At 57.5% G+C, this 15,575-nt stretch overlaps 1 protein-coding gene across 1 annotated transcript in view; it reads right to left on the bottom strand.

Moving 5' to 3' along the window:
- Positions 1-11,813, bottom strand: part of MYO1F (myosin IF) — a 13,778-nt gene extending 1,965 nt beyond the window's left edge. Inside the window, exons 1-23 of the mRNA XM_005429502.2 lie at positions 11,751-11,813; positions 10,135-10,224; positions 9,390-9,484; positions 8,758-8,845; positions 8,465-8,554; positions 7,461-7,592; positions 6,647-6,781; positions 6,437-6,569; positions 5,587-5,783; positions 5,413-5,493; positions 4,320-4,406; positions 4,085-4,171; positions 3,612-3,779; positions 3,456-3,541; positions 3,032-3,113; positions 2,822-2,928; positions 2,500-2,598; positions 1,890-2,034; positions 1,676-1,790; positions 897-1,066; positions 629-774; positions 222-368; positions 1-142 (exon numbers count right to left, since the gene is read on the bottom strand). The exon at positions 1-142 is cut by the window's left edge and continues 21 nt beyond it. Coding sequence (XP_005429559.1) covers positions 1-142; positions 222-368; positions 629-774; positions 897-1,066; positions 1,676-1,790; positions 1,890-2,034; positions 2,500-2,598; positions 2,822-2,928; positions 3,032-3,113; positions 3,456-3,541; positions 3,612-3,779; positions 4,085-4,171; positions 4,320-4,406; positions 5,413-5,493; positions 5,587-5,783; positions 6,437-6,569; positions 6,647-6,781; positions 7,461-7,592; positions 8,465-8,554; positions 8,758-8,845; positions 9,390-9,484; positions 10,135-10,224; positions 11,751-11,813 — 2,685 coding nt within the window. The remainder of the gene's footprint in view (positions 143-221; positions 369-628; positions 775-896; positions 1,067-1,675; positions 1,791-1,889; positions 2,035-2,499; positions 2,599-2,821; positions 2,929-3,031; positions 3,114-3,455; positions 3,542-3,611; positions 3,780-4,084; positions 4,172-4,319; positions 4,407-5,412; positions 5,494-5,586; positions 5,784-6,436; positions 6,570-6,646; positions 6,782-7,460; positions 7,593-8,464; positions 8,555-8,757; positions 8,846-9,389; positions 9,485-10,134; positions 10,225-11,750) is intronic.
- Positions 11,814-15,575: the final 3,762 nt, after the last annotated feature.

Below are 15,575 nucleotides of genomic sequence, written 5' to 3'. Positions count from 1 at the left end.
CCTGGGGAGCCCATCCCCGATGCTGACCGTAAGGGTTTTGCCTCCAGCTTTGAGGGCGGCCACGTCGCCCTGTCCTCTGACGAAGGTGACGTTGCGGGTGCCACCGCCGCCCCAGCCCTCCTTCTTCACCCGAAACTGTACTCTGGGGGCAAGACAAGCCATGAGGCTGCGGTGACAGGACCCTGTCCTGCTTTGTCACCTCTCCTGGCCTCCATCCTTACGTGTCCTTGAAGGAGAGGGGCAGCTTGGAGCGGGTGAGCTCCTCGAAGCGTTTGCACAGGAGGCTGATCAGCTCCGTCTTGAAGATGGACTCCAAGAAATTGTCGGCGTCATTCTCGTGGAGGATGAAGAAGTCGTCCTGCCTGGTGCTGGGGGGGCAACCAGGGGTGTCAACCTGGCTAAGGCTGGTGCCAGCTGGGCTGGGGGGGATTTGGGGACCCCACAGGGCTTGGGTCCACCCCAAGGAAATTTGGAGGGCAATTTGGAAAACTCCCTGGCTTCTGCAAAGCACCCATGGGGAGTCTCCTCCTCAGGGCTGGATGCCCCCATGGATGAGGGATTGGGGAGCAGCAGGGCATGGAGAGAGGGGAAGCCCAACCATGGGGAGAGCCCCTGGTAAGGGACACACCTCAGAGAGACGCCGCTCACTGCCTGCAGCTCCACCTTCTTCTTGAGCACCTCCTTGATCTGCCCCTTCTCAGGCCCCTTCTTCACCTTCTCCCGCCCGATCAGGTAGAAGTACTTGGGGGTGAGAATGAAATCCCGCTTGATGGGCTGGGAAAGGGCAGGAGAAAGGGGGTGAGGGGGCTTTGCTGGGGGGAACAAACCCCACAAACACACATCCCACCTGAGGGAAGCCACCAGGACCTGCAGCAGCCCCAGGTGTGTCCCTGCACCTTGAACCTCCGGTCGTATTTGGTGACGGAGTCGGCGAAGTCGACGCGCTCCCGCTTGGCCAGGAACTGCCGCAGCTCCGGCCGCTCCTCCATGCCCAGGTAATCCCCCACGAAATTCCTGTTGATGCTGTTCCTGCGCCGCTCTTTGAAGTTGTAGAGGATGCTGGCAGCTGGGAGGGACCCCAAAGAGGTGCAGGTCTGAGTGCTGGTGGCTCAGAGCCCCCCCAAGATGTCACACAGATCATGGCAACAAGAAGTGGGGCTTGTTTTATGCCATGGGAGGAATCCCAGCTGCTTGAGCTTGGCTGGTTTTGAAACCTATTAATTGCCTTCAAAAACCTCGTGCTGTGGGAGGGAGGGATGGACCCAGCTGTTTTCTGGGTTTTCCTCCTTGATTTTTCCTTCTTGCTTGGGAGGGTGGGAAAACCCATCATGGGGTCAGTGGCTTGTCCCATCCTTTTGCCATTGTGGGAATCAGCCTCTTTCCACAAACACCAGTTCATCCCAGCTGCTCCCCTCCATCCCTGTGCAGGCCATGAAATGCAGAGTGAGACAGCACAAGGCTCCCAGGGCTGGAAATAGGAGCAGGAAATCCCTGCTCTCCTTTCAGAGTGGGAAAAGACTCCCAACAACTCATGAGCCGGTTCCTCCATCACCTAATCACCATTAGTGCCATGATTAGGAGCCAGGCTGCTGCTCTCCCAGCTGGGCGGTCCTAGTGAAAAGCACCCTAAAAGGGCTGCTGGGGTGGCGCTGTCCCTGTCCTTGCCCAGCCTTACCCTCCTCTCTCATCTGCTCGTATTTGCGGATGGCCACGTGCCGGCGCCAGGCCTTCTGGATCACCCGGGCGAAGCTGTCAAATTTCCTCTCCCGCATCTCCTCGAGCAGGAAGAGCTGCGAGGGACAGGCAGTGCTGAGCCAGGACACCCCAAAAACCCCTCCCCAGTGATGCCCAGCCACGGGCAGTGCCCCCCAGGAGTCAGGGCCACCCACCGACTCGGGGTTCTTGACGAACACCTTGCTCCTGCCCATCTGGTACTGGTCTGGGTCCATGTTGACCGAGCGCAGGAGGTGCTGCACCCCTTGGCGCTCGTCCCCGCGCCACGACGGCCACGTCTCGGGGGTGAGGATGGCATAGCTGTGGGGACAGAGCAGGCTCACAGAATCCCACAATAGTTCAGGTTGGGAAGGACCTTAAAGCCCATCCAAGTCTTGCCACAGCAAGGACACCTTCCACTGTCCCAGGTGCTCCAAGCCCCAATGTCCAACCTGGCTGTGGACGCTGCCCTGCTCTGGGCACCCTGTGCCAGGGCCTCCCCACACTCCCAGGGAACAATCCCTTCCCAATATCCCATCCATCCCTGCCCTCTGGCAGTGGAAGCCATTCCCTATGTCCTGTCCCTCCATGCCTTGTCCCAAATCCCTCTGCTGTTCCTTTTAGTCCCTGGAAGGGGCTCTAAGGTCTCGCCCAAGCCTTCCCTTCTCCAGGTTGAACACCCCCAACTCTCTTCACCTGTGAAGCTGTGCCAGGGCCTCCCACACCCTCCTCTCCTCCTGAGGAGATACTGTGGGCCCTGTGTGCCCCGTGCCAGTGGCCACTCACCGTTGCAGGAACTTGTGGAAGAGGCGGCGGTAGGCAAAGCCTGCCCTGCGCACCCGGATGTTCTCCTTCAGCCCCAGGTACTCGACCTGGTGCTTCACCCTGTACAGCAGGGAGGGGCAACGTGGGATGATGACAGATTAGGAGGGCACCTAAAGGTGCACCTAAAGAGGACAATGTGTCCTCACACGCTCCTCGTGCTTCCCTGGGTTAGTGGACAGCTCAGAAGAACCAGCCCACGGCTGCAGTTTTTGGAGGAAAGCTGGTCCTGGCCACATCTCCATGGCTGGGTCCCCTTCCCTGGGCTCTGTGGGCTCCCTGTTACCTGCTCTCCTCCCAGTCCCGGGGTTTCTTGGTCTCGTTGGGTTTGATGCAGCGGATGTAGTGTGGGGTGCACTTCATGAGCGTGTTCACCAGGTCGTTGGCCTGTTTCTGGTGCAAGGATCGACCTCTGTAGCATCAAAGGGGGTGGTGGGAGCACTGCCCCTGCTACCTCCCCAGAGGCAGCTGTTGTTCTGCAGCCCTTAGGACACACCTTGATTTTGGAGCCTGCTGTGGTCGGCCGTCCCTTTTTGTCAGAATCAAGTTTTTCTGGGAAAAGCATCCGGATGAAACCGCTGGAAGGGAGGGGACAGTCCCCAGGTGAGAGCTGCCAGCATGGCCTGGGCTGAGGCCAGCTGGGAAATCCTCTACTGTGGAGCTGAGTGCCTTCTCCCTGACTATCCCCAGGAGCAGGAGCAGGAACAGGAGCAGGGGCAGGAGCAGGAGCAGGAGCAGAGCTGGTGGATGACCCTGCTCTGCCCAACCCTGCAACCCTGGGATGCCCCTGGTACCCATGGGGCCATGCAGGACTGAGCACACCAACCCACAAAGGCAGGACCAGCCTTTCAGATCTGCATGCTGAGAACTCTGCCCTCTTCCCCAGCCCTTTTGGGGTGCCTCAGCACTGCCAGACTCACTATTCACTGCTCTGCATGAGCTCGATCAGGTCGGTGAAAAGCACGTCCCGGTTGCGCTCGCAGAAGCCGTTCACATCGTAGGACACCTGGGGACAGGAGGGGACCTCAGCTGCGGCTGTGGGGTGCAGGCTGGGGGCTTTGGGGTGCCCTACCCACCTTGCCAGCGTAGTGGTGGATGACAAAGCCTGAGCTCCAGCTGTTGAAGTGCTCGTGGGTGCCCACGGCTGCCTGCAGCTTCTGCAGCAGGGTCTGGTCGGCGCCCTCGCCTGTGGCGTGCATGGTGGCACACACGTCATCCAGCACACTCATGATCCCAGGAGGGTTCTGTGACAAGGAAAGGGGAGCCATGGGTGTGGCAGGGCCTAATCCTGCACCTGGTCACAGCTGCTTGATGCTGAGCTACAGCTTAAGTGCTGGTGCCCTCGCATGGGTGCTGGAAGTGGCCAAGGATAGGTTGGACAGGGCTTGGAGCACCCTGGGATAGTGGGACAAGATGATCTTTAAGGTTCCTGCTAACCCAAACTAGTTTGGGATTCTCTGCTGCTTGGCATCTCAACAACCCACCCAGCCCCATTCCCTGGGGCCTCTGCTCCCCAAAAAGCCTCCCTAGCAGAGGAGACCCCACTCACCAGCTTGTTCTCTATCAGGTCACACACCACCTTGTTGTTGAAGTACTGGATCTGTGTCCACTTGATCCCCTCCTGCACATATTCCTCCTGGGGAAGCACAGGGAGAGCTGGGTGGGCCCTGAGCCCCTGGGATGTGCTGCAGACCCTCTGCTCCAGCTGTGGTGCTGGGGAGGAGGGGGGTGCAGGAATTGGGGTGCTGGCAGAGCCCCACAGCCCCCAGCCCAGCCCCCTGTACCTGCTCTGCCTTCAGGGTCAACTCAATGAAGATCTGCTGCAGCTTCTCATTCACAAAGTTAATGCAGAATTGCTCAAAGCCATTTTTCTGCGTGAAAGATGGAAGAGAAAATGGTGCTGAGTTGTCCTTTGCTCACAGAATCACAGAATAATGAGGTTGGAAGAGACCTCTAAGATCATCGAGTCCAACCTATGCCCTAACACCTCAACTAGACTGTAGCACCAAGTGCCATGTCCAGTCTTTTTCTAAACACATCCAGAGATGGTGATTCCACCACCTCCCTGGGAAGAGCATTCCAGTACTTTATTATTCTTTCTGTGAAAAATTTTTTCCTAATATCCAACCTATACCTTCCCTGACGTAGCTGGAGACTGTGTCCTCTCCAGTCTGTGTCCTGTCCTTTTTGCTGTCAGACTCCCCCAAAAGGCTCCCAAACCCAGCTGCTGCTTCCCTGTTCTGAGATGAGAAGCTCTTCAGCACAGGATCTTTTTCTGACCCTGCTGAGGCCTTTTCCAGGCTGGGGAAGTGGCCAGGAGCTGGTTGGGTCAGCACAAAAACCTCAGGGTTGTTTTTCAGAATCACAGAATCACAGAATAATGAAGTTGAAAGAGACCTCTAAGATCATCGAGTCCAACCTATGCCCTAACACCTCAACTAGACTGTAGCACCAAGTACCATGTCCAGTCTTTTTTTAAACACATCCAGAGATGGTGATTCCACCACCTCCCTGGGAAGAGCATTCCAGTACTTTATTATTCTTTCTGTGAAAAATTTCTTCCTAATATCCAACCTATACCTTCCCTGACTTAGCTTGAGCCTGTGTCCTCTGGTTCTGTCAGTGCTGCCTGGTGGAAGAGACCAACCCCACCTGTCTCCAACCTCTCTTCAGGCAGGTGTAGAGAGCAATAAGGTCACCTCTGAGCCTCCTCTTCTCCAGGCTAAACAACCCCAGCTCCTTCAGCTCCTCTGCCTCGTCGTGGGGAACCCAACCAGCAGTGCTTGGGTGCTACTCCAGAGACCCTTTTTGGGGCCACCTGACCCAGGTGCTGTCCCTGCTGTGGGAGCAGGGCAGGACATTCCCAGCCACACACACCTGGAATATCTCAAAGCCGTAGATGTCCAGCACCCCGACGCTGTACTCCTCATATGGCTTCTGCATGGCCCGGTTGATGGACTGCGGGGACAGAGGGGACAAACTGGCTGCAGGGCGGTGCTCCAGGCCATCTCCTGGAGCAGGGGGTGACCATACCCTCTGAGGCCCACACACCTCCACCAGGAAGTCGAAGACACGGGCGTAGAGCCCCTTGGCCAGCGCGTCCCGGGTGTAGGCCGCCTGCTCCACGTTGAGGGTGACGGTGATGGACTCGGAGCGGCCGCCCCACTTGCTGTCCATTTTCCTGCTGGTGACCTTCTCGTTGAGGCGCTCCTGGTCGACCCCCAGCAGGTAGGCAGGGAAGGCCAGGGCTGGGCAGAGCGGGGCTGGTCAGGGCTGTGTTGTCCCCACCTGGCTCTGGCCATGGTTGAAACCCTTGGCCCCAACCAAGTGTGAAGGACAGCAGTGGGACAGTGACAGGGAAAAGTGACACCTCTCCCAAAGTGACACCTGGCATCTGTCCCCTGGCTAATCAAGCTCTGGCTGAGCCATTTACTTGCTGCCTCAAGCAAAGTTCATAGTGAGCTGCAAGCACATTGATGTGCATTTGTTATGTACCGGAGCCTTAGGCAGAGGCCTGTTGGTTAGGGCATATAGCTGTTAACTATAGTATTGTGGGATCAAAGCCCATCTGTCTAGTAAATTAGAAGGTCCTAGCTTAATTAAAGCACCTGAGTTGCACTTAGGGGATGCACGGTAATGGCCTGCGGACTTTAGCAGAAACTAAGAGGGTTTAACTCTTGTTTAAGGCTTTGAAGGCCTTCGGTTTAGGCAATCCTAAGTTTCTTAGATAATGGTAAGGATTATAGGGGAGATAGGAAGGAGGATGACGGACGTGTGGTTAAGATAGCAATTATAATGCCTGGTGCTGGTGCTGCTTCCCTCCTCTGCCAGGGGATTTGTGACACAGCCAGTTTGCCACTCCTTCCCAGGCTCCCCCTACTTGTCCCCTGTGGCTACTCACAGTCAGCGTTCTCCACCCGGGCGTAGTTGCCCTCCTCCCTGAAGCTGATGTTGCCCAGGTGCAGGATTCCTGCCACGATCTGCAGCACCAGCTGCTGGTCCTCACCACGGATGCCGATGACCTGCATGGCATTCTGGGGGTGCACAGGCCCCGTGAGCCCCTACCTGGCCCCAGGGCTTTTGGGGACTCCCCTCCCTCCCAGGCACTCACCATGGTCTCATGGAAGTCGCTGCGGTCGTCTGTGCCCTCCACCTGGTAGGTGTCTGTCTGGTTCAGGTAGAAGTAATAATCCGGGCTCATGATGCCCAAATTCTGCTTCTGCTCTTGGGACGCCCCTTGGATGAGCTGGGAGGGGACAGGGGGCTGTGGTCAGCCAGCTCCTGGTCCCCCCTGCAGCCTGGTGGCTCTAGGCCACCCCCATACTGTCACCATGATATTTTCTGAAAAATCCCTTTGCCAGGATTTTTCTCCTGAGAAGCTGAGAAGCCTCAGAAATGGAAATGTAAACAATGATTATCTGCTGCTGTGGAATGCATCAGGTGCATCTTTGATTGGTCTCATGTGATTGTTTTTAATTAATGGCCAATCAAAGTCCAGCTGTCTCAGACTCTCTGGCCAGTCAAAAGATTTTATTATCATTCCATTCCTTTCTATTCCCTGCAAGCCTTTTGATGAAACCCTTTCTTCTATTCTTGTAGTATAGTTTTAATACATGATTTTCTTTTAATATAATATATATCATAAAATAATAAATCAGCCTTCTGAAACATGGAGTCAAGATTCTCATCTCTTCCCTCGTCCTGGGACCCCTGAGAACACCAGTACACCTGGTGACCCTGAGTGAAGATAAATTGCACATTTGGTGACCCCGAGTGAAGAAAAATTCCACATCTGATGACCCCAAGTGAAGAAAAATTCCACATCTGATGACCCCAAGAGAAGAAAAATTTCACATTTGGTGACCCCGAGTGAAGAAAAATTCCACCTTTGGCAACCCTGAGTGAAGAAGAGTTCCACCCCATACCTGGTAGTAGATGTGGAAGTTCCGCTCGCACTCATTCTGGCTCACCACGCGCGACTTCTCCAGCAGGAAGTTGGAGATCTTGCCCCCGTCGGGTTCTCCGCCCCGGCTGAACTGGATCTCAAAGTATTTGCCCTGCTCCAGCACGGATCCTGCTCAGAGCTGTGGCCCTGCCTCAGGGGTTCCTCATTCCCCCCAAGCCCTTCCCCACCACACCAGGAGCTTAGTGGGGTGTGCAACCCCTGGGTGAGGACTTCATGGTTTATGTGGAGACCTCATTGCCCCCTCAGCTGCGCAAAAGGAGGTTGGAGCCCAGTGGGGTCGGTCTCTTCTCCCAGGTAATAGGCAACAGGGCCAGAGGAAACGGCCTCACATTGCCCCAGGGAAGGTTTAGATTGGATATGAGGAAAAATTCCTCCACTGAAAAGGTGGTCAGGCACTGGAACAGGCTGTGGTGGAGTCACCATCCCTGGAGGGATTGAAAAGCTGGATGTGGCACTTGGGGACACTTGGGGCAGTGTTGGGGGAATGGCTGGACTTGATCTAAAGGTCAACTTTGAACTCAGCTGGTTCAGTGGTTCTGCTGCAGCGCTGCCCCTGCACCTGCCCTGGTGTCACAGACATCTTTTATGAAAAATCCTTTCCTCAGGACTTTTCTCCTGAGAAGCTGAGAGGCCTCAAGAACAAAATGTAAACATTGATTATCTGCTGCTGTGGAATGCAACAGGTGCATCTGTGATTGGTCTCATGTGGTTGTTTCTAATTAATGGCCAATCACAGTCAGCTGGCTCGGACAGAGAGCTGAGCCACAAGCCTTTGTTATAATTCTTTCTTTTTCTATTCTTAGCTAGGTTCTGATGAAATCCTTTCTTCTATTCTTTTAGTATTGTTTTAATATAATATATGTCATAAAATAATAAATCAAGCCTTCTGAAACATGGAGTCAGATCCTCATCTCTTCCCTCATCCTCGGACCCCTGTGAGCACCGTCACACCCTGGCACTTACAAAGCGGCTGGAATTGTTGTTCCGGACAGTTTTGGCATTTCCAAAGGCTTCCAGCAGCGGGTTGGACTGCAGGATGATGTCCTTCACGTGCTGGGGACACAGGAGGGCAGGGCTCAGCGCTGCTGTGTCCCACTCCAGGCCTGGGACAGACCTGAGGCTTTGCGTGGCCCCAGTCCTGGAGCGGCTGCTCCGGGTGCCACCACCAGCCCCCATCGGGGGGATGCTGGGGACCAGGGTGGTGAGGATCACTTGGGGGGTGAAATGACGAGTGGCAGGGGGGACAACAGACCCACCTGGACTTTCTCCCCACCGCCAGACACTTTGGAGATGTAGCCCATGATGTATTTTGCTGCCACCGTTTTCCCAGCTCCGCTTTCTCCACTGTGCAAAGGGCAAAGCAGAGCAGATGTGAGATGGCCCCACCAGAACCACCCATCCCTTGGGGGGGCTTTGGGGTGGGTCCTGGAGCAGGACCAGAGGATGACAGTGAATTCTGGGGACTGTGCCACCCCCACAGTGGGTCTGTGGGGGATCTGGGATGGGTCTGCCCAGGGGGATCAGTGTGAGCAGAGCGTGGCTCGGTGAGGAGATGTTGAATTTGTTGTCACTGGGTTTAGAAGTGGAGGAGGGGGACTTGGGAGCCTCAGAGGGAAGTCTCCAGCCTTGCTCCACATCCTGACCATTTCCCTTGCAACACTGCCCTGCAGAGCTGCATTGCACAAGGCTCTGGGGCTCTGTCCCTGCCTGGGACACCCCTGGTCACAGCCTTGCCTGGTGCTTGTGGCCCAGAGGGTCCCTCCAGACACCCCAGAGCCCAGGAGCCAACTCTTCAGCTGGGAAACCCCGGGCTGGGGAGAAGGGCTGGTGGGGACAGGTGTCCCCAGAGGCAGTGACAGCCCAGGTGTGGCCCAGTGTCCCCCAGTACCTGATGATGACACACTGGTTCTCCCCGTCGATCAGCATGTTCCGGTACATGTTGTCAGTCAGGGCGTAGATGTGGGGGGGGTTTTCATACTGGGCCTAGCCAGGGGACAGGGACAGCGGGGCTGAGCACAGGGCAGCCCCCAGCTCCCCTCCCCAAATCACCTTCACTGCCCACAGGGGAACCAGCCCCTTCACAGTGACCCTGAGCAAGGGACAAGGGCAGCAGTGCTGGGCAGAGAACAACCCCCAAACCCCCAAAACCCTCTCACTCTGCTCATGTGGGGATCAACCTCTTCACACTGAGCCTAAAAAAGGGACAAGGACAGCAGGGCTGAGCACAGAGCTCCCCAAAACCCCTTCACTCTGCTCATATGGTAATCAGTCCCTTCACACTGACCCTATAAAAGGGACAAGGGACAAGGACAGCAGGGCTGAGCACAGAGCTCTCCAAATCCCCCTCACTCTGCCCATGTGGGGATCAGCCTCTTCCCACAAACACCAGCTCATGGTGATTTTTACCCCCCCTCCTCCTGGGGAAGGGCTGGGCCAGAGCCACTCTCTGCATTTTACCATCTTTGGGTTTCTTTCTGTGCAATTCTGAGCCGAATTCCCCAGGATTTGCTGCTGGCTCTCTTGTTGGGAGCACTGACCCCTGCAGGGGCTGTGCAGGATGGGGACCCTCGGGGACGCCCCTGGGGGATGTTTTGCACAGATTTAACCCCCGCTTGCCCGCGGGGCAGCCTCACCGCGCCCTGGTACAGCTCGATCTCGCGGTCGGTGAAATACGGCATCTGCTTGAAGGGGTTCACGGAGATCAGCACGGGCCCGATGTAGGTCTGGGCAGCAGGTCAAGGGCCATGTGTCCCTTCCTGTGTCCCCCCTTCCCAGTGCCCGGTCCCACCTGGCGGCAGGAAGGTGATTATGGGGTCCCTGGCACGTCCAGGGATGGCACAAGGGTGGAATTTCCAGCCTGGCACAGGCAGAGCTGCCCTGCTGCCCTGACTTGGGGCAGTCCCAGAGCTCCCTCATGCCCTGCAGTGTGATGGGTGCAGGAGCATCCCCTCAGCTCCAAAACTTCTCCAGCATCCCTGGAATCCGCCCTCTGCTCACGCTCTATCTGGAGCCCATCCTGATTTTACACCCAGGGAAACTGAGGCATGGAGAGGAGAGGAGTGGAGAGGAGAGGAGAGGAGAGGCGAGGAGAGGAAAGGAGGGGCGCGCGGAGAGGAGAGGAGAGGAATGGTGGCTCCTGCCTTTCCCTGCCCACCCTGCTGCCTTTCCTGCCACTGAGTGTGGGCAGAGCATGGAAAAACAGGGAATTGCAGCAGGATGGGCGTGAGCCCCCAGCTGGGTGAGGAGATGGAGCAGGTGGGGTTATCCAAGCCTTGATAACCTATTTGTGTCCCAAACAGGGGGGAGAGCAGCCAGAGGGCAGGAAGAGGGAGCTTTTCTGGGAAATGCAGAAGCTTGGGATGTTGAGTCATGACTGGACAGAGCCCTGAGTGCAGCAGCACAGCAAAAAAGGAAGGGAGAGGCTGCGTGGGGTATTTTTCCCCTCCAAAACAACAAAATCAAAACCCCCAAAAAAAGCCAACCCCACACGCAAGCAAAGCCCCAGGGCTGCGGGGGGAGGTGGCTGAGTCACAGCTGGGACAGCAGGACAGCATCGCCTTGTAAGGACAGGGCCACATCCCCACATCCAGGGGGAGTGCAGCGATGTGGGCACAGCCTCAGCCCTGCTGCCGGCCCTGCTGTGCCCTGTGTGCCCCTCGGGGCTCTGCTCCTTGTCCCCAGCGGTGACAGCCACCCCAGGGCACCGAGCTGGCCATGTCCCCAGGCAGGTGTGGGGTGAGCAGGGCCTGGGGACACGTCCCCATCCTCCTGCAGAGCTGTGCTGCCCGCAGTGCCAGCTGGGCTGGAGCAGCTCCGTGTCCCCTGCGCTGGCATCACCGGGGACCAGGGGTGGCCCCTCCTCCCCTGCAGGGATCCATCCCTGCTCCATCCAGGGTTTGCCTGGATTTGGGGGGTTCAGAGCAGCCAGGACACGCTGTGGGCATTGCTGGGGTGGGTGACAGCAGCAGGGGACAATGCCACTGCTGCCACCAGGAGCAGGGGGAGGTGAGGCTGAGGGGCTTTGTGGCTACCAACGAAGGAGCACAGTGGGTCCTGCAGCATGGCAGGAGGGGGGTTTGGTTGTTGTGTCTGTGCCAGGCTCAGCTCATTGTGGCTCTGCCAGTGGAAGCGCTCCTTGCTGCCCTGCGGGGACAGCGGGGACACAGCGGCTGTGCCGGGGCCACCTCCGGCCACCAGGGCTGGCTCTGACCCCCTGAGCTGCCACAGCCCTGCCTGGCTCAGCTCTCACCCCAACCTGGGGTTTGGCCAAGCAGATCCCAAAATTCAGAGCACTGGGGCTTGTCCAGGCCATCCTCACCTCCTGGCACCCTCAGAGGAGCAGGCAGGACCTGCCCCAGCCCCCTGCTCCTCAGCAGGGCCAATGAAGGACTTTTGTTGATGCACAGACTGATTGTGAGACAGATTCAGAGCACTGGGGCTTGTACCAACGCCCTGGACCCCTCCTCACCTCCTGACACCTTCAGAGGAGCAGACAGGATGTGCAAAGGGAAGAGTTTGGCAAAGCAGATCCCAAAATTCAGAGCACTGGGGTTTGTCCCAACCCCCTGGAGCCCTCCTCACCTCCTGGCACCCTCAGAGGAGCAGGCAGGACCTGCCCCAGCCCCCTGCTCCTCAGCAGGGCCAATGAAGGACTTTTGTTGATGCACAGACTGATTGTGAGACAGAGCAATGCAGGGGAAGGGTGGTGGTGGCATCCTCTGCACCCCCACATCCTCCTTGCACCCTGTGTTCCCCTTCCTCCTGCCCTGGGAGGTGCCAGCAGCCTCTGCCCAGCTGTGCCCAGCTCTGTGCCCAGCTCTGTGCCCAGCTTGTCACAGACATCTTTTATGGAAAATCTGTTTTTTAGGATTTTTTCTCCTAAGAAGCTGAGAGGCCTCAGGGACAAAATGTAAACATTGATTATCTGCTGCTGTGGAATGCAACAGGTGCATCTGTGATTGGCCCATGTTGTTGTTTCTAATTAATGGCCAATCACAGTCAGCTGGCTCAGACAGAGAGCCGAGCCACAAACCTTTGTTATCATTCTTTGCTATTCTATTCTTAGCTAGCCTTCTGATGAAATCCTTTCTTCTATTCTTTTAGTATAGTTTTAATGTCATATACATCATAAAATAATAAATCAAGCCTTCTGAAACATGGAGTCAGATCCTCGTCTCTTCCCTCAACCTGAGACCCCTGTGAACACGGTCACACCAGCTCTGTCCCCACCTCTGTCCCCAGCTCTGTGCCCCGAGGGCTGGGCTGTGGTTTCAGCCTTGTGGGGTGAACAAGGGAGCTGGGAGGGAGGAATTCATCCTGCAAAAACCACCCAGCGGGCTCCCCTTGCCCTCGGTGTCCCCACAGACAGGGTGGGCACAGCCGTGGTGGCCCTGTGGCCCCTGCAGGGTGCCCAGGAGGGGACAGGGACCGGGCTGAGGCCCCTCCTCCCCCACCCCCGCGGTTCCTCTTTCACCCCCCAGGCTCCTGTCGCCGATTTCACTTCTCCCCCATCAGCCCTGGCCTCTTACTCATTCCATTTCCCTTTTCTTCTCCTCTTCCCCTTTTGCTTGATTTCCCTGCAGGCCCTCAAGGTTTCAGGCCCTGTCCCCCTGGGGTGTCTGTCACTGGGCTCTGCAGCCCCAAACATCCCCTGTGCCCCCTCTCCAAACCCCAAATGCCAGCCAGGCCCACCTAGCTATTGAAGGGGCTTTTGGGTGTTGTCCCACCACCTATTTGGGGTCAGCTCAGGGGCCTCAGGGGGTCCAGGGCTGCTCTTGAAGCCTGAAATCACCCAGGGAGCTTCTCCTCTTCCTTTTCAAGGCCTTTTTCTTGCCTTCATCCCAATATCCCCTAGGAAATCCAGCTGGAAAAGCACAGGCAGCCTCTCCAGGTCACTGTGGTGTCACCCAGGGAGCTGCCAGGGTCCCCAGGAGCTGCCCAGCTTCACCCCAAACCCTGGGCTTCAGGAGGAGAGGAGTGGCAAGAGCCCAAAGCCCTCAGTGCCCTGTCCCCAGCACCCCAAAGCTGCTGGCACTGCCACCCTGGGCTGCTGCTCGAGGCCAAATTAAGGCAAAAGGAGAATTTCCTGCGCTGAGAAATTCTGAGGTTTTGAGCTGACACCCAGAGATTCTCTGCCAGCTGCTCAGAGGTGTCAGTGGTGAGTGTGTCTTCACCTCCTCTTCCTCTGGGGCTTTCCTGGCTCTTCTGGGGCACCTGGTGCAGCCCAGCTGGGAGGAAAGCACCAGCTCAGGGCTGCTAAATGAAGGGTTTGTCACGATCTGCAGAGCTCTGCGTGTTCCTGCCTTCCCTGAGCCTCTCATGGGGTTTGCAGGGCCAGGGTTCACTAAAAGGTCAGAATGAAGGGGAATTAGGATCCCTTAAAGCCCTGGTGTTGCCCCAGCTCGGTGCCCAGAGAGCTGCCATGGGACAGAGGTGACATCTCAGGTGACATCCCTGTGGGGTGTGGGAGCACAAATTAATTTGTTTCCAGAGGTTTGAGGCAGCAGTTTCTCCATCCCCTGCTCTGTCCAGTCCTTTCCTCTGCTCCAGGGAAGGGCACCTGCACCAAGCCATTCCACCCTCCTGCCAAGCAGGGAGAAGCTTTTGTCCCCTTCTCCACCTTCCAGGTGCCCTTTGCAGCCCCTGTGCTCGAGGGACTTTGCTCCAAAGGGGGCAGGTGACACACGAGGAGCCCCTCAGTGCTCCAAAGGGGGCAGGTGACACACAAGGAGCCCCTCAGTGCTCCAAGGGGGGCAGGTGCCCCTGGGGGCGCCGCTCAGTGCTCCAAAGGGGGCAGGTGACACACGAGGAGCCCCTCAGTGCTCCAAAGGGAACAGGTGACACACGAGGAGCCCCTCAGTGCTCCAAAGGGGGCAGGTGACACACAAGGAGCCCCTCAGCACCCCCAGCTGTGCCACGGGCACTATCCCCATGTCCCCACCCCTGTGCCCAGGGCCAGGATGCTCCTGGCACTCAGATAGTATCTCTGGGCAGGGAGGGGAGCAGCCCTATGTGTGGCATCACTTTGAAAACATGTTTTCTTCAAGCTCTGGGTTAAACCACAAAGGAACCTGCAAGCCTGAGCAAGGAGCTGATGCAGCCCAAGGTGGCACCTTTTGAGTCAAGACAGACCAAGCCCAGAAAGCATCAAAAACCTCCAAAACCACAGTGGAGGCACAGAGCAGCAGCAGGTTTGTCACACCACTGTCACAGGGGTGGGGATGGGGCTGGCAGGGGTCAGGCCGTGGCTGCAGAGTCCTTTGGTCCTCCAGAGAGCTGCAGAACAGCTTCAGGTTCTGCAGAGGAGGGGACAGCGGAGCGTCCTGGGGGACAGCATCTGAGCAGCTGCTGGGAGGTGACAGCCACAAGCGTGGGTGGCAGGAGGTTCAGCTTCAGCCTGGCCACTGTCCCCTTCCTGTCTGGGTGGAAATAGCTGGGACACAGCCTGAGGATGCAGAAGCAGAGCTGAGAGCTGTGGCAGCTCCTCACCCCCAGTCTGAGCATCTTCCTAATTCTGAGCCCTTTCACCTTCCTCTTCTGCCTCCACAGCAACTTCCACAAGTGGCTGCTGCCCTCCCTGCAGCCCCTGTCCCCTGGCCACGGGGACCTGCACCCAGAGGGTCCCTCTTAGCCTGGGGGAGGTGGCTGCCACCCCCACCCCACCCTCTGCCCCACTGGGCACACAAATTCATCCCGTGGGTACCACAGCAACCCCCAAACCTCTGCGTGGCAGCACAGACCCATCCCCTGGTGCTCCCCACCCTGTCCCGGGGGTCACCAGCCCCCTGCACCCCACCCACGGCCTCTCTGAGCCCTGTCCCCAAGCTGGGGAGCGCTGTCCCCTCTGCAGCAGGGACACGGGGCAGCTCCAGGGTGTGGGGAGGGCAGGGCTGGGGCGGCAGCAGTAGGAGGTGACACCCTGGGGGACCCAAGGGAGCAGGGTGGGGCCCTGCTGGCACTCACCATGATGTCCCTGTGTCCCTCCCCAGCCAGGTGCTCAATCTCCTGTCACCGACAGCCCGGGGCCATCCCGGAGCTCTCGGATTTTGTCTTTCTGCTGTACCAAAGATTGTGA

This window comes from Geospiza fortis, unplaced genomic scaffold (genome assembly GCF_000277835.1).
Source record: "Geospiza fortis unplaced genomic scaffold, GeoFor_1.0 scaffold80, whole genome shotgun sequence".
Taxonomy (NCBI): Eukaryota; Metazoa; Chordata; class Aves; order Passeriformes; family Thraupidae; genus Geospiza; species Geospiza fortis.
Note: the sequence above shows the minus strand (reverse complement) of the source record. Positions and strands in the feature narration are given on the sequence as shown.